This window comes from Blennius ocellaris, assembly GCF_963422515.1.
Source record: "Blennius ocellaris genome assembly, chromosome: 9".
NCBI classification, from domain to species: Eukaryota; Metazoa; Chordata; class Actinopteri; order Blenniiformes; family Blenniidae; genus Blennius; species Blennius ocellaris.
Genome location: NC_137658.1, coordinates 22,368,663 through 22,393,973, shown reverse-complemented (window position 1 = coordinate 22,393,973; position 25,311 = coordinate 22,368,663). Strand labels below are relative to the sequence as shown.

General features: G+C 43.4%; 1 protein-coding gene across 1 annotated transcript in view; it reads right to left on the bottom strand.

Moving 5' to 3' along the window:
• gfra3 (GDNF family receptor alpha 3) overlaps nt 1–15,071 on the bottom strand; it is an 84,717-nt gene extending 69,646 nt beyond the window's left edge. The window contains exon 1 of the mRNA XM_080501877.1: nt 14,898–15,071. Within this exon, the coding sequence (XP_080358003.1) occupies nt 14,898–14,937 (40 nt within the window). The 5' untranslated portion in view covers nt 14,938–15,071. The remainder of the gene's footprint in view (nt 1–14,897) is intronic.
• Nucleotides 15,072–25,311: the final 10,240 nt, after the last annotated feature.

Below are 25,311 nucleotides of genomic sequence, written 5' to 3'. Positions count from 1 at the left end.
TGTTTAACGTGGATTTATCGCTATGACTCATATAAATGCTGTCATTCAATCAGTTTGAACCAGAATCTAACCCAGAAGAAGGGGCTCCTGGAGATGGTGCGTTTCAAAACATTGCGTAACTTCGTTTGGTCAAATTTGTTGCTAGTTACTACCAAGTAGCTAACGTGAGTTCCTGCTAACTGTGAGGCTAACTGTTATGGATTTTTTTTCCCATCATACATAATTTATTCAGTATATCAGTAAGGCAGCGCTCCACTGCCAGAGGGAGTGGTTAATTCCCCACATGACATCATGACGGGAGAATCTCTGGTTCTCTGAGGAGAACACAATTCGCTAAAACTCGGAGCAAGTGAGGGCGATGACAGACTTTCTTCACTTCAGTGATACAGCACGCTTTAAATATACATCAAAAAAGAAAAAACAAACACTGCTATAGAACCATTTTCAAATGGCTCAACATAATTCACATCGTCACAGCAATGAAATGCACAGTTCCTGCTACGCAAAGCGCCCACATGATTATAGGAGAATCATGAGGTTGGCAAAGGGCGTACGGCGTATTGGAGTACGACCCACTGCACCAACTGATCCACAGCTGCCCCAGATCGTATATGGTTGTTAAAACACTCCCAAGTCTAATAATGTGTCATCAAGAAGCTCTGCAGAAAACCTGGTTCACTGCACTGGTGTGATGAAAGGTGTGTTGTCGTATGGACTTGTTGAAACCCTCCTCACATGTACAATGTGACTCGTTACTGCTTGACACAACTCTTCCACCTCTTTGTCCAACCATCAGCCATTTCCACAGTCTTTGTCTGCACATGGACTTTACTCAACGTTCTTTCTGGGCTCTCAAAACACAGTTGTGTCGACGCTTGAACAAGGACGTCGGCAGCAGTTTGAGCCCTTCGCGCATCACCTGCAACAAATGTGTAACTGTCAACTCATGACAATCCATCACTTCTTCCTACAACTTCAAAGTTCCAGGTAAAGCTTCTTGTCTTGAGAGTTTCGGTGGATTCACATCATCCAAGCTTAAGAAACTTGAAATTTGTGGAAAATTGAAAAGGTGAGCAGAGATAATCAAAGTGTTGTAGGAGACGTACTTAAGAATCAGCTTCGCAGATGAAGGTAAAATGCTTGCTGCCTTGCAGAAAGTCATCGGCTTGACAGGACAATCTGAACCCTTTCCACCTTTGAGTTTCCTGTAGCGGAACAAGATATTAACCACAGCCGTCCTCTGAAGACTGCAGAGCAGGACACGGTCAGTGGGAGGGAGCACTGTGGGATTCCTTTGTGTGAAGCTGACTTTCAAAGGGAAACCAGGTTTAATGCTTCAGGGTTTACTGGCTCTGTCTTTAACATCTGTATTGTTTCAATACGTTTTTGTTAAATATTCAAGTTGTTGAAAACTCTGATTCGGCCACTCATCATCCTCCAAACCTGTTCAGCAGAAAATTAATTATTAATGCCTAAATAAGGAGACGTTTTTAAGCATGCTTAAATGTAACGAGGGTTCTGGTTTAAAAGGTTAAATAGTTTGTACTCAGCAGACGAGTCACATTCACACACAGCTGCAAACTAAGACAAGATTGAGACAGCAGTTTATATTTGTGTCAAATTATTACACATTTAGCATTGATTAAGCTCACAGTGTTAAAAGTGAACTATTTAAAATGCACAGTTGCAGCATAATGATTATTGTCTATCGACTCGCAGAAGAACTATTTACAATGACCGTGGTGCGCATGTGCCGTAGCACACTGAATAAAGATAACTTGTAAGATTTACTTAGTAAAATCCTCGTAACAATTTGCACTAACGCTTTTTAAGTCCATCTTAGTATAACTTACCTCCCAGAATTAAGTAAAGTATACCTGCCATTATAAGTAACCGTTGTGGAGACATTAAGTAAATGTTGCTTCATTATAATTAAGTTAGAAGTTATATCTATTTAAAATAATCATCACAAGTACCGGTAAAGTGAATTTATTTTCAGTCAGCAACAAAATATTAATAAACATTACAAATCTGTAGTATTTAATGTTGTGAAATAATTAAGTAGTTTTTATTTGTGTTGAACGATTCGTTACTCATTTGTAATAAGTTGATTTACTAATGAGGTGAATTTAGTTGGTCAAGGAGTGTGGCGAAAAGACTTCGGAGATGCCTTCTTGAATGCACATAGGAAATATTTTAGATCAAATTAGTGGCGTCAGAATCACAGACGATGGAATGATCTGGAGGATCTGGCCAGTGTGCTTCTCTCCGAACGGAAGGTCTGGCTGGTTTATATAGCGACGGCTGAACATGCGAGTTACATGTGGGTCACAACTGATAAGAAGAGAACAACCAAGGTAAAAACAGAACATGCTCAGAGGCTCCTCATCACAACCGGCTGAAACATTAACTTTTAGCCTGGATTTCTCCACCAAAGTCCGGGAGGATATCGCTGACTGCGCATATATCTCCCAACTGTTTCTGATCACACACCAGAAGAAAATATGATTTAAGGAACGTAGTAAAAGGAGAAAAAGATAATATACTTCACTCACTATAATTATGTAAATGTTTCCAATTTTCTTTCGATAAATGTTCTCAAATCTGAATTTCTCTATGCATTTAATACAAGTATAACACAAATCGCAAAACTAAAATACAGTTCAGATATAGTTTCTTTATGTCAGGGATTGCAGGTGGACTCAAACGCAGACTCGCCAGGTGGTAAAAAAAAATGGGGTTTATTTAGGAAATAAAAGTCCAGGGAACTCAAAATCCCCAAACTGCAAAGTCCAAAAACCAAGCGGTCATCACAAATCTACCATTGCGCTATTCAAATATTAAAACATTGAAACATTTCAAACCAGCACTCTGGATTAGGGCCCTTTGATGAATGTAATTAAAACCTTGAGGCGTTAAACCACCAAAGTATAATGTTTTACTGAGGGAATTTGCATTTTCTCTAAATCACAATATATAATAATTAATTAATTAATTTAGTATACATTTCTATACCAAAAAGTCATTTTTTTTAGTGCAGCATTTCAGAAAAGTGGGATTTTTTCCCCCCTCGCGTTTCCACAGAGCACTTTTCCAAAAGTGGCCTTTTCAGTGACTCGGAGCTACATTGTTGCCTCAACGAGCCTCAAAAGACGTCACGAAAGAGTCCCATTATTCGTTAAAACGTTGTCGCGTGAACGGGGCTTTAATAAGTTGTGAATAATTCAGCTGCTTTTCTAATGAAGTCGTTGGTCGGTTGTAATGAGATACTGTTTGTTAACTTGCCCCGACACGAGCCACTCTCAGGACGTGGCGAAGCTCTTCGCTCTCACATCCAAACTCTTGTTGAGAGGCCTTGAGGATCCAGCGCTTCTGCTGGTAACCTTTGAGGAAAGCTTCCGGCTGCTTCCTGCTCGCTCCCCCGTGAGTAAAGGACTATAATGTGGTCTGTCTGAATGGCGAATCGCAGCCAATGAAGGGTTTACAGAAAACAACCTCATTTTACCGCTTTCCATAAATTTGGCTGCGTTATTTCAGACACTCTCAAATTGAAGGCGACGCACCAGCAGAGCAGAATTCCCCTCCTGTGAAAAAGAAGTGTCCGTTCACAGCTGACGGCTGTGTTTTTTTTTTTGGGGGGGGGGGTGGGGGTGGGGGGTTTGCACTGCGGAGACAGGCTGGCGGTGATTAGAGAACATCTAACGACGGCGTTCGTGGACTTTGGCTCCCCGTTCTGTGCTTCCTTAGTGGGAGCTCAGGTTGAGAGCAAGTAATTGGAGTCTGAGCGACCTTTTAACGGAGCAAAAACTTCATCATATTGGCAAAATTAGTTCTGCAGCACCAGGGTAGGTCAGCCAATCTAATAATGAAAAAAAAAATAAAAAATGTGGGAGCGAGTGCATGTGGGTGCAGTTTGCAGAAAATCAACAGTACGAGCTGAGCTTTGGTTCCTCTTTCCGCCAATTTATGGGCACAACCCGGTGCTCCCCGGCTCCTCAATGAAGCAGAATAATTCACACAGGAGTCAGTGTGTCACCTGCAAACTTCTAATCACATTTCACAGGCACTCTCACCGAATCATTAGGAGTCTACATTCTTATTCCCTTCACTTTCTTGTTTATGAAAAAGTGAGGTAGGAGAGGAGCCATAATTAGTGTAATTATGATCAAAGAGCAGAAGAATGGATAATGTTTGGACGGCTGTAAAGGTCTCAGACAGTGATGAATGCCTCCCATTTTTTCTGAGCATTCTGCTGGAGGAAGTCCTGCCGTGTCTTTGTGAACTGCTGCCTCCAGACCCCGCGTATGTGCAAAGTGGAATTGTCGACAAATTTGTAGGTTTCACAAGAAAAGAATCGGAAAAAGGGTGAGTCAGGACGCAGCGGGATTGCTGCAGGAGGAGGGGGGGGGGGGGGTTGCAGTGTTCGCCTTCAGGAGGGACTGTTGTGCTCTGCGTGCACATTCAGGTCCGTACAGTGGAGACACAACAGGATGCCAATCATGGTGAACTGAACCTCCAAAAAGCCCGCTAACAATGTCCACCGCTGCTCAGGGGCTAAAGCGGCAGCAAGCAGTGCACCATGGGAAAGTGGAGAGAGAGAGACGCATGTCTTGTGACACACTGAGGGAAAAACCAGTTGACCTCTTCTCTTCTTTTCGGTGAATCTTCGGCACAGAGACGCTGCTTCATCCAGTTTCCCACCTGCTGGTTTCAGACCACCGAACAATCAACGAGGGCCCACAGTGACACACACACACCCACACACACACAACACAATAGCACTCTGTTTGTCATAAATTCCACTGATATTGTACAGATTATTTTTGATTCTCATGGTGATACGGGACAAAGAGCGTCCCTGTTCAGCTCAATACAGGACGCGTACTATTGTTTGAGAATGCGGGATGATTCCGTTTTGATTATGACGATTATGTTCCAACCCGCTAAACCTCGCTAAAGGACGACTCATACATGCTTTCTCATTGTTCGCATCTTTTTTTACTTTTCAATTAAGTGCACTGTTATTTTGTGTGTGATGATGTGTGTACTTGTCTTTCTTTTCACCACCCTGTTCCAGATAAAAGGTCACATGACCAGCGGAGAGTCGTCTACATGACCACGTCCAGACCAACAGCCCAGCTCCGGAGGCCGAAGCTTACCCCTCCCCTCAGAATACCCGTAAACCAGTCCGACCAGGTCGGCAGACTGCACCGATGTCGCTCTGCCATCCACCCGAGACGCATTCAGCACTCGTCTTCAGAGTGATTAACACTCGTTTGGTGGAGAAACTTCTCCGAGGATGAGAGGCCCGCCCCTTCCAGCAGAAACTGATACGATAACAACCCTTCAGAAACTGAGCGCTTCCCAACATATTAAGGATTTGAAGAAGCGAACTAAATGTCTGGCTTGGCCTGACTGGGAATTGTGGGTCCATCCACAGATCTGAAGTCAGTCTCTGACACATCTGTCATCATGATAGCAGATGGGCCTGAGGTCAGGCCGCAGCTCAGACCGCCGAGAGCAGCGCTACCTTCAGGGACTGCTCACTCCTGTCCGATACCCAGTTTGGTTAAGGAATCACACGCGCGCACAAACACATACACACACACACACACACTGGACTCTATCGACTGCTTGTTCACACACACTCACTCAGCCAAGGAAACGGAAGCCAACACACCATCTGCCGCCCCTGTGTTTGAGTTCCAAATCCTAGTTATCAACAAAACACACAGAAGACCTCCAAACTACCCCCTTGGATACACCATTCCCTTTGAGAGGAGCACACACACACAGACACACAGACACACAGACACACACACACACACACACACACACACACACACACACACACACACACACACACACACACACACACACACACACACACACACACACACACACACACACACACACAGCTCTGCACCCAGATCAGATGGAAGCAGGTGGATGGAGGCCAGGTAAGTTGCTCATTTTTCATTAAATGCAACAGAAGAAGGGAGATGGATTTCCTCCCTTCTTTCACCAAGTTCATTCACCTCACCCACTTCTAATCCCCCTCATCTCCCCTCCCTCCCTCCCTCTCTCCCCCACTCCTTCCCTCCCTCCCCTTCCTCTGACCTGGCCTCTCCTGCTACAAGCAGCTTCTCTCTCTCTCTCTCTCTCTCTCTCTCTCTCTCTCGCTCTCGCTCTCTCTCTCTCTTCCAGTTATCATCAAAGCAGGTTTATGATGCTCATTTCTGCGGCCTCATTGCTTTTCATAGACGTCATCGTCTGTCACTGGAGATCAATACAGATAAGGTGAAGCCTCCTCCCCTCCCTCCCCCCGCTGCCTCCTGCTCGTCGGCGCCGTACAGTTATCGGAGAGCTCACAAACAACATTCCACGCACACTCCAAGAGAAAAAAGGCGCACTTAGATTGGAGTCAAATAAAGTAAAAATGTAAAGTGTGATTTGGCTGAAAGTGCCAGAACGTGTCCAGTGTTTGGCTGAGAGCAGCTGAATGCAGGAAGTAAAGGGTGATGGGTGGTCGGCGGAGCCAGGACGGCCATGTTGCCGGAGCTGTATTATTCCACAGAGAAGATCGCTGCACATGTAGAGCCAACATTAAACTGTGGACCTGAACACAGTGTGGAGATGGAAGCTTGAAGTTGTAAATGACGAAGCACTTTTCCACATTATTCAGTATGAGGTCATATTTTTAACAGATTAAACCAGGTGGGTGAAACTCATGTTGGTTCAGTTAGACCCATACTATTAGCTCTAACAAGAGCATAATACTAAAAATGCAAACAAATCTCTTTTATTAAAAAAGGCCAGTATTTGGCTAGTTTCTGATGTCCCTGGGATTCAATCTGGATCAAAACCAGTTTAAATTTTTGATTTCTTCTGTGTGTTTTTTTTCCAATTAAAAGATGCAATGAAACCCTTCATTGGATTTTTTACCATTTGTGGTGTTTTATTTGGGGATTCTTCTCTTCATTACTTACAATACAACAGACATTAACACACAAACAGCCCCTTATGAATAGCCTTGACTCAGAGATGATAGCTTCTTTCATTCATTCATTATCCCTTCGTTATGTTAATTTCCATGAAATGAGCATGTTGTAATTAGCACTGTGTAAATAAGGTCTAAACTGATTTAAATTACCTGGTTGTTGCTATCGAGTGGCGAAATGAGACAACAGAGGCTTCAGTCCCACTGGTTTAGTATTTTTCAGGTCAAGTTAGGATAAAAAAAAAAAAGAAAACATGTCAAAGTCCTGATCTCATCCCCATGTGGTGTCGTTCACTTCAGACAAACGTGAGCTTACGTTGTATTTTGGTGAAGTTTAGGAAGAGAAAGGACCGTCCTCGGGAGGTGAACTTCCTGTTGTCCTCACTGTTCCCGCCTTGATTAAGAACAGAGGTCACCTGATGTAAAACCGGTGGCGTCAAATCACCAGCAGCTCTCCCACATTAACATTCAGCCGATGCGAAACATCCCCACTTTCTGCCGGGGACTGGAAATGATGATGGAAAAATGACAGCTTCACCCAGCTGTTCAGCCGCTTCATAATCACTATGACAAACCTTGTTTATGTGCAGTAGTGTCTGAAATTACACTAATATATGTCTCATGAGTCACTATATTGCCCATAAATTGAACCGCTTACAGATCGAGAACACGTGGAGCTGTTGGGGGAATTTGGTCCATTGCTCTAAAAGCTGGTGTCTTTTTAAAAAAAAAAAATGTTTTAATGACATTTCACTTAAGAGTGAGTAAAGTTTCATCTGAATGGTCTCGACCTCGAAGGGGACGGGAAGCCTCTGCTCCGCAAAGCAAAGCCAAGGAGGAGAGATCTGTCGGTTCCTACACACAAATAAATATGGTGACAAATCCCAAGCGTCAAAACGAAGCCAGACTATGACCCCGTTTACACAACAAAGTCTTCAGTGAGCAAAACTTTTGTAGCATTTATACCATAAAAAAAAAAAAGCAAAAGCTGTATAAATAGGCTCATGGTCATGTTGATGACTCGTGCTGCTAATTGCTTATTAGTGAGTTCGGAGAACGACAGTTTGCTCCCGATAACCGTTTATTGAATAAAGTGAGGAAACACAGTGTACAAGTGAGATGACAGAGAACACAGATCCTCATGTTGCACACCGCTTCACACACACATGATGTCCAGGCGTACACGAGTTCCATGATCAACTATTTATTCTTCCACGCTGCAACAAAGAAACGCAGGACCACGCCCCTGCTAATGGACACGTTCTTTGCTGAGATCCACAGAATGATTCCCATCCTGAGGACCCTGCAAAACCCCTGCAGGTGCCCAAAGCGCCTGTGTACTTTGTCTGGTCAACAAACCCTATAGTGAACATTACAAATGCATAAACAATTAAAGTATAATAATAAAAATTTAAAATAGGATAGTCTTAATTATGAGGGTATCCAATGTTCCACACACACAATACTGTAGCTCCCTCACTCGCCTCGCACTGGAGTACAAACACATCAGTGACATGTTTCTTCCGGATTTGAGCACTTCAGTGACACACGTCATGAAAAAAGTGTGGAAAAGCGGAAGGAGTTCGTAATGAGTTTGCGTTGTATGAGCGTGTTAGCTCGGCGGCTAACTCCACGCAGAGGCCAAGCTTCCCTGAAATGTCACGGACGTGTTTGTTCATGCTGCGACGGGACGACGAGAGTCTCTGAGAAGCAAACAAAAAGTCACGTTTGTCACAACATCAAAAATGGTCTTTAATCCAAAAACTAAAGCTTGAAACCCTCCGTGCTGCTTGTTGCCTTCATGCAGTGCGTTGTGTTCATTCGTAGTATTTGCCAACTTCCTCGTTTCTTTTTAAAGTTTTGAGTTAATATGACAACGCTCCTTAATCACATTTACACTGACCAGATATAGAATACAATAGAATAGAATAGAATAGAACTTTTGTACACTAATTGTATATTGCTTTTCATACAGTTCTGTAGCACATTGTGCTTTACATGCTTAAAATGACATTCAAAATAAATCACACACACAAACCCCACCCACCACCAACCCCCCACTGTCCCTATCAAAATATAAAAACAGATGTCATAGTGGCCGGCCACTGATGAGCCAGGAGACAAAACACCATGTTAAGGAGCCACATCCAGAGGAGCCACAGCCCACAGCTCTGCTGGGGTTCGGCCACAGGGACCCGACCCAGCTGGTCCAGAGCCCACAGCGAACCACGGTTCAGCGCTCCCCACCACTGGCGAGACGGCCCCCAGGACGACGCCCCCAATAGATGCATTGAAGAGGGTTTTTTTTTTTGTTAAAGCAGTGACAACTTATAAATCATAAAATGAAAGTGATTTGCTCATTTTCTAAATTGTTGCCATACAATGATGTTAATCTTGTCAAATGAATCCTTGACACTAAAACTTTAAAAAGTCGGGAGTGTGATGACGTTCCAGCGGATCATGTGATCACATACGAACTCCAGCTGGTGTAGCGCGATCGCTGCAGAGGAAGGTGGAGCCTCTGAAGCTCACTGTCCCTCAAAACGACGTTCAGGCGTCGTCTGGAGGTAAGAAGGAGGCCGGTGACCCGCCTTATCTGTCACACCTCCGCCACACTGCCACCTCCTCCTTCTCGTCCTCCTACTCCTTCTCCACTGCCTCCTCATCATCATCACCATCATCCTGCTCCTCCTCATTCTCCTCCTCCTCTCCCTCCCTGTTTTCTTGCTCTTCCTTCTCCTGCTAATCACTATCCACCTCTTCCTCCTCCTCTTCATCATCCTCATCATTATCATCCATTCTCCTCTTCATACTGCTTTTCCTTCTTCTCATCCTCGTTTTACCCGATCTCCTGGTCCCAATCTTCCTCTTCATCGTCATTCACCTCTTGCTCCTCTTTCTCTTCTTCCTCTTCATCCTCATCCTCATCCTATTATTTCTATTCTCCTGTTTGTCAACACGCGTTGATGTGATCAGTGCATTTACTCAAGTCCATGCAGGGATGTGGAAACACGTTCGGTGGGCAGATCAATTCAAACGTTTTTAAAAGAGTTGGTTAGCGCTGGCGGTTTAGCTCCATTGGCGTTAACGATACCCGATACAGCATTTCTCTGCAGTGAAACGGTCTGGACGTTAAGCCGACCTGCAGTTCACGTGTCACACACCAGTAAGATGTCATATATTATAATCCAGGCAACAGAAAAGAAGCCGCTTTCATTACAAAGTACACACACTTCACTTCATCCCAGTTCCATGCGCTCGGTGTTGAACGCTTCCTCAACACTTTAAATGTTGATCACATCACTCCTGTTTTTATTCAGATTCCACAGATGGTCCCACTTTTTTAACTGAGGATGTTTAAAATGATTACCCCATTATCCAATAGCTGCAATCTACTTTTATGAACACATACTGCAGCTATTCCAACTTTTTTTTCCCCTAAAAGTTTGCATTCATTGATTTTCAAAGATTTGTTGTTGGGGGTTTTTTTTTCAGAGAAGAATGTGGACAATATGCTGCTTAACGGCATAGGCTGCTGGATCAGACTTACTGATTCAGAGAAAAGATGGTGGAAGTATTTTAAAGGTTCCTTATTAGACAGGTCCGACAACATTGTATTTTCCCAAATCAGCCTTGGTTCTGAATTTCAACATAAAAGTCCCTGTCATGAGTTCTACTGAGAACAGGCTGATTCTGTGTCCTTGTCTGTCCACGACTCCTCCAGGCCCGCCTCGGGGGGGGGGTTTCCGGTGTTTCAGATTAAGTGGTTTCCCTGTTGCTTGCTGCTGCTAATAACAGATGTTAAAAACCCGGCAGAAATCCATATGGAATTTCCAACTTTTGTGAGTCTTATATTAAAGTACTGTATGCTGTTACTGGCAGTAACGTTGAATGCGAACGGAAGACGGTCGCCATTTAACGAGGGAGTTTCCATGTACCTGTGTGAGGGTCAAAGTCAGTAGTCCCATTATGAAGGGAAGTTCTGTGATTGGACTGCATGATTACACAATCACTATAAAGTGCAGCCAGCAGGTGTTAGATAGATAGATAGATAGATAAATACTTTAATGATCTCCAAGAGAAATTCACAGGTGAGGCAGATGTCAGACTTTCTTCCCTCCTGGAGCCTCACACACACACACACACACACACACACACACACACACACACACACACACACACACACACACACACACATTACTGTTAGACAACGATTAGAAAGGGAAGTTCACTTTAAAGTTGAATATCTCCACGACTGTCGCGATCATGTCTAGTTGATATTGAAACTGTTGAGACGACTTTTTGGAGGGTTAGAAGCCCCGCTGCCGGAGTATCGGTGTCAGTGTAGGTCTTCAGGAAAAAAAAACCCACGAGTGTCGTCGCCACAAAATGAGCCCCGCCGCGCACCCTCCCACCCCGGAAAATGCACACAAACATGCACACCTGCCTGCTCACCGATAAGACGTCAGCCACCGCCGCTCCAAATGTGTTTGCACACTGGTGTCGGTTGACTGCACTTCCTCATTGAACGACTTGAACAATTTATTCTGACGCACAGCTGAATCCGAGGGGGAATTTAGATTGAGATTGAAAAAAAGAGAAAAATCAGACATGACCTGAAAGCCTTTTGGGGAAGGGGGGGTGGGGGAGGGGTGGGAACCTGAGGCGGGGGTGACGGGGATATATATGAGGCTGTCACTCAACATTACTGCATCACTACAAGCCGGACAATCATTAACACGGCTAATGAACACAGCAGGGCCGCGCTCGCATTGGGAAAGAGCCGCTGTGGGGGAATTTCATTAGTCTGCAGCCCACCGTCATCCTGCCTCCTGCAGGACGGTCGACTGGCTCAGGTACTGTGAAAAATGAAAAAAAAAGTAAAAATGATCATTTGATCTTGCGGTGCCCTCCAGATACAGCACGCTGAAAATTCAATTTGTTCTTTTCAATCATTCTTTTAACACTTCTACTGTTGGATTACCATAGTCACACACACCAAACCCATACGTCCAAACGCACTCACTGTGGGCGGCGTGGAGCCGCACAGGGAGAAGGCCTGATGACACAACCGCAGATTAAACAAGTACGGGTCCGAAGCAGAGAACCAGCTGTGGTGTAGTGGTTTAGCACATTGGCCTCACACTGAGGAAGCTGTGGGCTCGAGTCTGACCACGTTTGTAACATTCTGTTTGATGCCAACTTTAATGTCATTGTAGTGTCCTGTGTGTGTGTGTGTGTGTGTGTACAAGATACAACAAAGTGTGAAACCATGTAAACTGTGTGATTTTCAGGCCCCTTCAGCAACACAGTAAAGACAGTGGAGACCACTGTCAATGAACACTTTTTAAAAACGCAGTCTGTGAATTCTTCTGGATACCAATATTTGTGGTTTGTTATTTTAAGACCCTCACTCAGCACTGCAATCGAGACATGTATGATAATACAGCAGAGAGACCACTGTCTGTGAACACCTCTGAAAACCACTGTCTGTCAAGCGATCAGAATACTGCTGTCTGAACACCCCTTAAATCCACTGTTTGAACGCTAATGAAATACTGAATATTTTGAATATTTTCATTTTCATTTTGCTTATTGTTCCAACTGTTCTGACCAGTGATCCCAAGTCCAACAGCAGAACGATATTAAATCAAATTACATCTGACAAAAATTTGCTGTTAAAATATCTTTCCAACACTGATGCTCCAGAGGAGCGTGTTGTTTTGTCAGAGCATGAAGAGTCGTTGATGTGAGCTCTACATGAGTCCACGTGAAGCTACGTCACCACAAGTCCTGGAAAGAGGCCGACGGACTATTCTTCAACAGTCTGAGTCATGTTTCACTCACTCACACACACACACACACACACACGCACACACACACACACACACACACACCACACACACACACACACATACGCACACACACACACTTTCAAATCATGAGAAAATATTTCTTTTGAGTACATTATTTAATGAGAATGATTTAAAAACTCAGAATTTGACATATTTTTAAAAAGTTGTCTTCAAAGAGAACAAAGGCGAAGAATCAAGGTGGAACCAGATGAACTGACACACATCTGACCCGGTGTTACAGTAAGGACCGCTCTGGGCATGTCCAGTTTGTGGCTTCTCTCTGGCTCCAGTCTGTTTTTTGTTTGTTTTTGTTTTTATTTTTATTTTATTTGTTTGAGTTTTTGAAGCTGAACTTCTGTATTTACTCTTCAATTTAAATCTTATCTTCAGACTTGGCCTCAGTCCATTGTAAAGCTCAGGGGACGCTGACCCGACCCTGGCCATCAAAGGCCTCATGTTTACACATCTGTGAAATAAAGTGTATTTAAAAAGAAAGGAGAAAAAAAAACGGTCTCAAAGCGACGTGGTGACCTGAAGCCCAGCCTTCACTCTCAGGTCTTTGTCAAGCTGTGCTTGAGTCTCTGGCTGCTTTGTAGGGCCATAAAACGCTTGTTTGAGGCTCCGCCGCAGCCCTCCAACCTGCCATAAAGGGCTGTTTCCTCTCCACGCTTTCTTTTCAATTACCAGGTTAGAGTGTGCAGGCTGGGATCTCCGCACCCCGACACGCAAACACACAAACAAAGAAAAGAAAGAAACTGAACAAGGTCGTCTGTGTCCCGGTCCCCGGCCCGGTCATCGGGGAGCATCCACACAAACTCAGCACAAACCAAACACAAATTCGTATTCGTTAAATCATCACAATCTGTGCTGTTTGGATAGAAACACTGTGATGGATGGGGGGGGGGGGGGGGGGGTGTTAGAAATTGATTAGAAAACAAAAGGACAAATATCACAAAAGCTCTGAAGGTTAGAAGTCTGCAGAAAAACTATATTTCTTCAAAATAAAGTATTAAAAAAAACAGCTTTAGTGTGGTGAAGTGCTGTAAATGCGAACTAAATAGCAATAAAAAAGAATATTACTGTAAATGTTTGATTTTCCCTGTATTAGTTATTGAACAGCTGGACGGTGTGCTCAGAGTAAAGAAAGGGTTGAATCCCTGGAGAAGAATCTGCATCTTTCCTTTTGAAAACATCAAATTCTCTCGTTAAATTTCTTATTTCAGCCTTCTTCATACAGATAATAGATTATGTCATTTTAAGAAATGTGTTTCATTTATATCCAATTTGTTTCACGTCACATTTTGAAACCATACAATATAGAAACGTTGCTCTCTCTTAGTTAAATGTTTGTGCTCAGTATTCAATAAAGAAATGACAGAATAGAAAAAAAAATCGTCAAAGGCTCTAAAAATGTGTCCTCTATTTATTCATTTCATTTTTATTTATTTATTTATTTTATTTTATTTTATTTTATTTTGCCTGATTCTTGAGATGTTTGATGGTTAACAGGTTAAACGGTTAAAGGGGGTCGTTGTCGGTGAAGTGAGGGGAGCGTGTGTCTGGATGTTGGGCACCGGGAGTCTGAGCAGGAGTCTGTGGAAACTTTGCGCGCTGCGCGCAGCGACTGAAGGGTGGAACCGAGCGGCGCACAGGAGCGCACGACTTCGCACACCGCCTCACTCCACGTCACTTCAATCCACCAACCAATATGTCACCGAAATCAAAACAAGCTGAGGACAGTGTTGGACAGATGAAGTCACAAACCTCTCCACGTGAGACGTTTTGACTCTGCTGAAAAGTTGTGAAGACCAAAAAAATTTAATTCTCCATCCTCGAGCGCTCCACAAGCGTGAAATTGACCAAAACGGGTCCGAAAAAGCTGCTCCTCGGAGGACAGCGGGACACAGATGCCTCTCAATTACTCGTGTGATACTTTTCTCTCTCCATCCTCGTCTCAAGTTGCGAGTCGGAGCGTCTCGACGAACGGAGGAGACGCTCGTGCTCCTCAATTTCTCTCCACAATGAAGCCAATTCAAACCTACCTGAGAAGAAGAGCGCGAGCACGGTGGCGACGAGCATCATGTTGTCCGGTTTGGAGGAGGAAGAGGAGGAGGAGGAAGAAAGGATGGACCCGGTGCGTTCCCGCTGTGCGCCCCGTGGAAAGACCTCCAGCCCGGCGCTACATTCACCGACACTCCGCGTTGCTGTCCGCCTTCTGCTTCACTGTGCGCCCGTAAAAGTCCCCGGAGAGTCCGATCCCCGGCTGCAGAGAGCAGGAGCCCGTAGAGAGAGAGAGAGAGAGGGAGAGAAAGAGAGAGAGAGAGAGAGGGAGAGAGAGAGAGAGAGAGAGAGAGAGAGAGAGAGAGAGAGAGAGAGAGAGAGAGAGCGAGAGAGAGAGAGAGAGAGAGAGAGAGCAGGACGCACAGAGGCTCAGCAGCCCCGCACTCTGTCACAGAACGCGTCTGTGCCAAAGCTCTGCGGGAATCAAACCAAGGCACGGAGAGGGTGTCAGAGGACGCAGGGGGTGCCGGGGGGGGTACCGTGGGGGTACCGTGGGGGGGTGTCAGGCGTCAGCGGGGCTGCTGCTGCTGCAACTGTGCCCGCGTACGGTCATGACGGCGAGGCTCCGCTGGTTTGAGGGTCCCGGTGCTTTCTGAGCGCATGATGCTGCTGACAGGCAGGCAGAGGGGGCTGGGGTTATTAACTGATCATATCCCTCCTCCTCCTCCTCCCTCTTCCCCTCCTCTTCTTCCCCTTCATCCCCCTCAAAACATCTCTACTGCCAGCAGCAGCAGCAGCAGCAGCAGCACCTCTGGGGACATCGGGATGAAAACAGTTCTTTACTGAGCTCATTATAGCAGAGGATTTATACTTTTCATATCAATTATGTAACGACAAACACAGTTTCACGTACTGATAACATGAGCGTCAAAAACTACAGTTTGGTTCCGACTCCGGCCCCTAAAACTACATTAACTGATATTTAAATCCAAACTCAAAGTATATTAAAAAAAAACAAAATCTGACAAAAAACATCAACACAGATACCTTGACACTTGACCTTCAGCATCTCTCCAACTCCCTCTCTGTGTCTGAGCCAGTGGATTTGGACAACCAGTCCCTGAGCAGTCTGCTGGACTGCCACACCCCCTAATATCAAGGCCCGTTTCATGTTCACGCTCAGCATCCTGGTGCACTTAAGAGCTGAAGATGAAGACGGCCAGTCGGGTCCTGGAGCGGCGGTTCAAGGCCTCTGGGCTGACTGTTCACAAGCAGTTGTACAGAGAACACAAGAGGGAGTGTGAAGAAGCTCTGAGGAACGTACGGTCCAGGTTCTACTCCGCCATCATCAACAACAGCTCCGGTTACTCCAAACAACTTTTTTTCTACCATAAATCGGGTCTCACCCCACCCCACCCCCCACCCCACACACTGAGTCCACCGAGGAGAGATGCAACATGCGCATGACCTTTTTCAAGGGAAAAGGTTGTGAACATCTGCTCACATCTCTCCTCCGCTGCCATCCGGCCCCTCCGAACTGCTGACCTCCTGTCTGAGTCGGTACAGCCCCTCTGCTCCTTCACTACAGTCATACAGGAAGAGGTGGACGGCTTTATCGGGCAAAGATAAATGCAAGTTTTAGGACTGTGGGACGAAAGCGGGGTATGTGTGAAAACTCACACTCCACATAGAAAGGCCTGAACGCTGACTAATCTCAACATGAGGTAGAAGACTTAAAAACACCATGTAACAAACAATGTAGTGATTTCTTACCTCATAAGGATCACGTGGTGCCATTTATGTAGTGAGTTCAAGCACGGGGTACCATTTATGTTGTGTTTTTGGCAGATTGGCGATCGATAATGATTAATAATTATCAAAGATAGTTATTAATTATGTTATTGAACATTTAATCTGATCTGTATCAGAAACTTCAGAGCGCCACCTGTTTAATAGGAAATGATAGCCAATTCAGTTTTATCAGTCTTAAGATCATAAGATATACTAAATTAATTAGGACCTTGAATTACATTTTTTAATTAATTACAATTACCAGAATTAACAGTAAAGCTTGAAGGATTGTGGAGTTCTTGACACAGAAGAGGTCGACATTTCATTCACTTTTGTGCTCATTAATAAGACAGCAAGTATGATTGCAAATCCTGAGAGAGGTACCAGGCAGGGGTGTCCACTCTGCCATCACGTGTAAGTTTAAAAACACTACAGAACACCAAGGACCAAGGTGGCTTAGAACTTCCAAACTTTTATAATTATTATCTTGCCAATAAATTACTCCATGTTGTAAAATGGATTAATCCGAAACAACATCAGAGACCTTCCTTTCTTCAGTCCTGTCATCAAAAAACACAACTGCTTTAAAAGCATCAATATAAACACTTCCCTGACAGCTTGGTGGGAATTTCTTAAAATGAATGGATCGTCACTCGTTCCCTGCAAACCCACACCTTCTGGAACAATCCTGACATCCTGCAAAGGAAGAAACCAATAAACTTCACAAGATGACAAAACAAGGGAAGAAGAAACTTGGAACACCTTCTCTTCAATAACTCTTTTATTCCATTTAATGATCTAATAGAAACGTATGGTATCAGTCAAAATAACTATCTGAAATATCTCCAGCTTAAGTCAATAATACAAACAAGGTTCAAACTAGAAGAGATGAAGCTAAACTTACCTCGGACAGTGACAAACCTCCTGAAGATCTCAGCACCAAAACCACTTTCTAAAATCGTTTCAGTCCTGTCATGTTCCAATACCACAATATCCCTTCAACCTGCAAATGGGAAGAAGATCTCAACAAAAGACGAACTGTCCTTTCTGGTAAAGCAGGTCCAAAACACATTCATTTTCTAAAAGGGACTAATGAAGCACCTGCTTGTATTTATTTAATAGTAAGTTCATTAACGAGTCTTAATAAGTGCTCTTTATTCACTGGCTGTTAGAAGTACTATACCTTTCACCACTAGGGGGCCTGTCTCAATCTCAAAAAGGCACGGTTTGGGAATGTGGTTCATAAACACACTCTATTTAAATTAAGTTAACATTGGCTGAAATTGAATAATAATGAAGAGCCCCACTTAAGGGGCCCCACTTATCACCAGTCGCCACTGAACCATAGTGCAGCAAAGTGGCATTGTTGTTCAGGACTCACTGTTAAACACCAACCATATCTTGATTTACAAAATCTTCCTCCTCCATTACAAGAATTTGTGGGGGAAAAAAACAAAAAAACTCAAACAGATCAACAAGAGCCGGTTCTAGAGGTGACTGAAATTCATTTTAGAAAGAGTGTGTTGAGCCAAGCCGCTTTTTCTGTTCGTGCTTCTCACACCTGAAATTCAATACCAAGTACAATACATGAACTCCCGACTCTGACCTCTTTTACCAAACATCTTAAAGCTCCTACAAACAACACTGTTGTCACAACCGTGCCTAAACTTGTATATTTGTTAATTTAGCTAATTGTTAAGGTACCATCAACAATTTCTACTGAGTACATTCATAAACATCACTGTTTTATTGTCAATACTATTACTCCCTCCTCCCATTAATATTTTAGGTGTTTATTATAACTTTATTTACCTTTCAGGTATTAGGGCTACATGCAAGGCAAGATGCACTTTATATATATTTTTTAAATGGGTACTCTCAGTATTATATAATTGCCATTGCTGATATTTGAACAATATGTATCGTGAACTTAAAATAGCGCTTTATAATTACTATGCAATCGGGCAATTTGCAATATAATTACACATCTAACACTTTAACACTTCAGCATTCTGCACTTTAATCAGCTGTTTGATATCTAATTTTAGCACTGAACACTAGTGAAATAGGAAAATGCTCCCCTGACCCTTGGCGTGTATGTTTCATGATCCATTGTACCGTTTCATTGTTTTGGCTTTATTTTTTTTATTTTATTTTCTGTCCTATTGTGTTTTCAGGGACACGTTTCCTCTCTCTGTAATTACTCCTCCTGCTCTCACTGGCCACGAAGGCAAACTGTTCTACTTGTTGTTGCTGTTGTTTAATTGATTTTATTATCTTGTGTTCTTGACATCAACCTGCCGAAGGGACTAAAGATGGAAATTAGCCGTTGGCTATAATCCTGCATATTTACATGTATACTGTTCATAAATGTGTGTTGTCCCTGTTTTAATTAAATAAACTGTTTGGTATCATAGAGCAGTGAGTTGACATCACAGTGTAGTCAACTGGCATCATTGTTTGTGGTGGTGAAATTCAATTCAATTAAACTTTATTAATAAAGTGCCAAACACAACATAGTCATTTCAAGGCAGTTTCACATAGAAAACACAACAATTCCACATGAGCAAGCATCAGTAACTAGTGGAAATGAAAATTGGAAGAAGCCTGCAGAACCAGACTCAGAAGAGCAAACCCTGGCTACTTTTTTCGAAAATTGACCATCCAAATGAAGGCTAGCAACTAAAATACTGCCTGCACGTCCCTGCCCCCCCATCACAGGAGGCACTCACGAATACCAGTACCCAGTTCAGGACTCTGCTGTGAAGGTGGAGACTTGTTGTGGTGGTTTAATTTGCGTCAATTAAAGAAAACTCAAAAAGAAAAGTGAAGGAGCAGCGAGGAGGATTGAGGAACCGGGGCCTTGCACTACTTAATGAATGTAGAGAACACTGGCCCCCTATAAATCTCCAGACGTATCTCATATCATTCCACACAGAATCAGCCCTCAGCCAAATGTGGGACTTCATAGTCATTTCATCAGCCAACAACAATAAGACAGACTATAAAAAGAAGCAAATTTGAGGGGATTATGCAATCTTACAATAATGGGCCACTTTCCCCCCACATGCAGCCGCAGACTTATTTTGTCTGGGAGAAGCGGTGGATTACAAAGTGGGGTCATTTGGAGGGCTGCAGGGGCTCCACCTGTTAAACCACTGTAGCATCACTTTCATTTCATCTCCACATCGGACCACAACAGAACCATAAAGGACTGACTCTCACTGCCCGCAGTGTGGAAACGCCACCGTATCGCTCATGAGGAGACGGTCGGCATCTGTCTGCTGAACTCCAGGTCATCTTCAGAACCGCCAACAGCAAGGAAAATAGTTCAAATAACCATAAAAGCTTTTAGCGTGAAGAGCCACCCTAAAATGATCTGTGCATGTTCTCATTCCTCCAGGAAGGAGGCATCTCAAAGCACTTCAAGTCAGGTCAACCCGCTGAGATGTGCTGTGATGGATTCCTCCAGCCGGTCTGGATGTGGCCGAGCTATTAAACTGTCTCCAGGCTTCATATATTAAAGAAACCGAGGTGTGGCTCATTGATGTTCCACTGTGTTTAAAAACATTCTGTAACACACGTCATCAAGTCATAAAGAGCCATTTTTGATTTAGGAAATGTGTAAATATCACACAAGTGCCAAGCAGCCAACGGGCAACAACTGGTTTGTGATGGTGAAATCGTCACGTTTAAGGTTCTCTGTGCCAAAATGTCAAGTCGACTTCTCTGTCACTTCCTGTTATAGTTTGACTCACCTGTCTTGTCTGTGGAAAGACATTTGTCCTTCTGGTCTGCCTTCGCTCTGTGATCCTGACTGACTTGAGTTCTCTTGAGTTCATCGTGAGCTGTGACACCAACGTTGTGAAGAATGTTTTGTGAAGTAACAAGGTACTGTAAGACTTTTACTTTTGGCAGTTTCATTAATACTGCTTCAGTTCCAAACAGTCCAGTTGGATCCTCTTGTGTTATTTTGGTCTTATGAGCAAGAAGCTGAAGGCCCCGTTTCCATGGTAATGTTCCGGGTGACGATGTCTTGTCCGTTTCAGGAAAGTTGTGCGTTTACACAGCAAAGGCAGAAAGACTGAAGGTGACGTAGACAGCATGTCACATCACGAGGTAGCGCTGTTGGTTTTTTGTTATGAAACCACACATACATGTGTACAAAGAGCCAGTATTAAAAAATGAACCGCAAAATGTGATAAAATGTTTGTGGTTAGTCTTGTTTTGCTAGCCTAAGAGCTCCTGTCCCTTCTGTCCTGCTAACTGAAGCTAGCATGAGCATGATGTGACGGTGCAGGCTGCGGTGAAAAGGGAAAGACGTCCAATCCTTCTGACACTGTTCGGAACAATAGCATTAGCATTCACGTGACCCTGCGTCCACAGTATCTGTGGTGCATTAGAAGCCTTCAATGGCAGTTAGCTGCCGGCAAGTTCGAAGTTTATCTGAACTGGTTTGTTGGTACTTCTTGTTTTCGTTAGTTTATATGTACAAATAGAATCCGATTGAAGTGTTTATATGGTGCAAATTCAATCGAATTACTTTTGGTCCATGTAATCACAGCGACTATTGATGCTCACCATGACTGAGTACTGACAAGGTCTTCATCTGAGGAGAGTTTGCATGTTCTCCTGCTTGTGGTCTGTTTAAAAACAGGATTGTGACGGTCAGTGAAGTCTGTCTGTTTGTTCTGTGATGCACTTGGTGACCTGTCCAGGTGGAGCCTCTGAATCATACTCGTATGAATGTAGATCATGTGAAGCTTGTTTGTCTTTCCTTTTGTGGCTCCTTTCAATGTAGAAACAAACAGGATGAGCCCGACTGCGTCACAACAGCAGTTTGACTCCACTGTTTCTCCTTCAAACCGCGTCTGAGCTCATACATAACAAAGTGAAATGCCTGCGAGCATTGTTTTTTTTTTTTTTTTCGTTTTGTTTTGAAGGAGGAGTCTTTAAATTACGACTAAATGTGTTTGAGCAAATCTGAAGACATTTTGACTTTATTGCTCACAGCTTGTGTTTTTTTTCTGTGGTGCTGTTTGTTCCCCCGCTGCTCTCAGTGCTGGAGGTGTAGACTCTGTGTGTGTGTGTGTGTGTGTGTGTGTGTGTGTGTGTGTGTGTGTGTGTGTGTGTGTGTGTGTGTGTGTGTGTGTGTGTGTGTGTGTGTGTGTGTGTGTGTGTGTGTGTGTGTGTGTGTGTGTGTGTGATGTTCCCCGTCCACAGTGGTGCTGTACTGTGGGCAGTTAGGTGCACTGCTGGACTGGATGATTGCGTAAATGGAGGAGAGAGGAGCTGGAGGAGACACTTTTATGGCTGGCCGACCGTAAATAGCAGCTCCACGGTGGGAACGCTCACACACACACCCAACACACACCGGCAGTTGTGCACGCAGACCGTCTTACCGTCATGTGTGCTTGAATTTCCTCATGTGCAATTCTTATAATTGCCAATGGGAGCGGCTGAGATGGGACCCGGGTTTTATGGACGAGCCCCTGCAAAATGCTAATGCTAGTGTCACAGATTAGTCTCACTGACAACACGGGAAGCCAGTTGATAGAAATTGAATCGTGGATGTGGATGTGGTGGTGTCGGGCCGGGGGAGGACTGAAGGACAATGATAGTGCTCTGCTTTTGTTCCCGTATTAACAGCCTCACTGACAAATTAAAAACTGTAATCAGCGAGAGCGTTATATTAACGATATGCTCCCTCTCACACACAAACACATAGAAGTGTTACAACCTTGCCCCATCAAGCAAATTGCGTGCATCTCTCGTCACCCCCAGAGGTCACTCAACCTCGTGGCCTGTTGGGCAACAAGCTGTTCAGCTAATCAGCAGAGAGCCTCTTCTCTCCGGGGAGAGCCATATGGTGACATCACAGCAAATAACAACGCTCAGACTCCACAAAAGAGCCTGACGGAGGCCCGTAAATCTCTTTGTGACCACATCTGGCCCCACGAGGAGGTCCAAGGTCTCTAACTGCAAGGCTCCACCTCACTTAAAGTAATGCTCTGGGAGGCGAGGCTCTTACGTGAAGTAACATCTTTTGGCTGCATCACCGTGGTCGGAGCTCAGCTGGCCAGTTGACGGTTCAATCCCTGCTTTGTCCTTGAGCTTAACCTTACATTGATTACAATCATCATATATTTGATTAATCACATGAAGCATAAAGATACTGCTAGAGGGAACACTAAGGAAGCAACCTCCATTAACCATATATGACCATGTATCAGCAAATAGCAGCACTAATGCTAGTGCTCGTTGAATAAGGTCAGCAAAGACAAAGCAGCTTCTGCTGGAAATTTAAAGGAATAAAAATGTAAAAAAATGTATTTAAGCCACTCATGTGGAAGATAGCTTGTAAAAGTAAAGAAAGCATATTAGACTTACCCCTGGTGTGACAAAGTTGTTCGATAATGATGATGATGATGATTATGATGAGGACAAAGATGATAGTAATGATCATGAGGATGATGATGATAAAGGCAATGGCAACAACAATGATGATGATGATGATGCTGATGATGATGATGATGATGATGATGATGATGATGATGATAAATGCAATGACAACGACGATGATGATGACGATGATTATAATGACAATGAGATGATGGTGATGATGATAATAGCAATGATGATGATGATGATGATGATGAAGATGATGATGATGATGATGATGATGATGATGACGACGACGACGATGATGATCACAATGATGATGATGATGATGACGATTGTGATGATGATGATGCTGATGATGATGATGGTCATGATGATGATGATGACTACAATCACGATGCTAACAATGGTGATGTGACGACACCGATGATGATGATGTCGATGACAACGTTGATGACAATGATGATTCTGTAGATGATGATGATGACGGTGTTCATAATGGTGATGATGATGATGATGACTGTGATGATGCCCGTGAATGACGTGGTCACTTTTCCAGATGTCAGGTGGATGTTTCTTTGGTACCTCAATCAAGTCAGTCCTGAACGCGTTGAATCTTGATTTTATTGCGCTCCTTCCCCATGAAGACAAGTGAAGACCGACCCAAAGCTCGGCTCACAGCATCACATCACAGAACAGAGCAACACCATGCATCACGACCTGTTCAGAACAGCAGGCGATGCCTCAATTTTAGTGCAAAGAAATACAATCGGTCAACTTTAAAGAAGAGGGAAAAAAATTCTGATATACACACCATAAAATTTCTAACATTTTTATACAAAGTACTTTGCAACAGTGTTTAAAAGGATCTACATACAGGACTAATAATGTAACACAGTCACTTCTCAGAACTAAGATCTCCAATGCTAATGCTACCTCGCTAGCTGCTGTTGTTGGTTTTACTACTACATAATGGTCTTTATAAAACACAGAGACTCACACTGGATCGATTAAAAACAACTTGCTCTTCGCATCTTTGTCATATTTTATATAAAGCTAAGTTTTTGAGGTCATCCTGTGAGCTAAAGTGAAACCTGTTGAGGGGACGTTTTGGCCCTGAGGCCACAGGTTTGACACCACATAAAGGGACGCAGCATAAAAATGAGATGCAATCTGCAAAGTGGGCAGATTTTATTTTTTGAAATGTCACTGACAAAAATAGAACCAATGGAGTCCAGCTGGACCATGGTCCTCGCGAGGAGGGGACCTAATTTGAGCACAACTGACTCACCAAGATGATGTTCCAACATTAAAAAAACAAAACATCTTTGACTTGATCAGAGCTTCATTCTACAGCTCTATAAAGCAGATCGATACGTCTCTTTTTAGTTTTTACTGTGTAACTAACACAACAGCACAGCACTTGAGAGAGGATGCACACTTCTACTTAGCAGAATAAAATGATTTTCAAATTAAAATACCTATATGGGTGCATTAAAGAAACACTGGGACAAATAAAGCATGCTTTCTCCACTCGATTATACCTTCTTTTCCTTTTTTCCTTTTTCATTGCCTAGTTTCCTTTTTTTCCTGGAAAAAACAACCTCATTACTCACAATTTAAATAATTGTATTTTAACCATTTGACTGTGTTTTCAGTTATTATTATTTGAGTAGTTTTAACAGTCTCTCTCGCGCTCCCTTTTAGTAAACTCCAGTTATTCTGCCTGTTTTAGCTCTTTTACATTTGTTTGTTTTTAGCCTCGATTAGACCATTTCTGAAACCAGTGTGGTATGCAAATAAAATGAAAATGTAATTTGTAAATGTTTATTTACAAATTATTTTCTGAAAACGCCATGGAGCTGCTAGAGAGGAGCTGGAAGCCACATGTATGCCGTGTTTTCTTGGACAATGAAAGACCGTAACAGTAGGTGCTAATATAAAATGCTACTAGACGCTTACAGTACTTACTTCAGGCTCCCTCTGTATAGTTGGAATCTCAAGGTGGCCTCTCCCTTAGCCACTAGTACTTCCATATTTTCCTTCTTTTTTGGGAAATTCTCTCCAACCACATGAATGCCACAACAATGAGAGCTAAGTTCATGTTTGTTTAGGACGTGTTATTCGTGCACAGCCATGTCAACTCACGATGTCGTTGGTGGCGATTCAGTTTGCATTTTCATTGTGCAATCTGCACACGGCAAAGTTGAATAGATTCATGTTGTACAGGGTGGCTATCTGAGTCCTCAGAGTCTGCGTCAT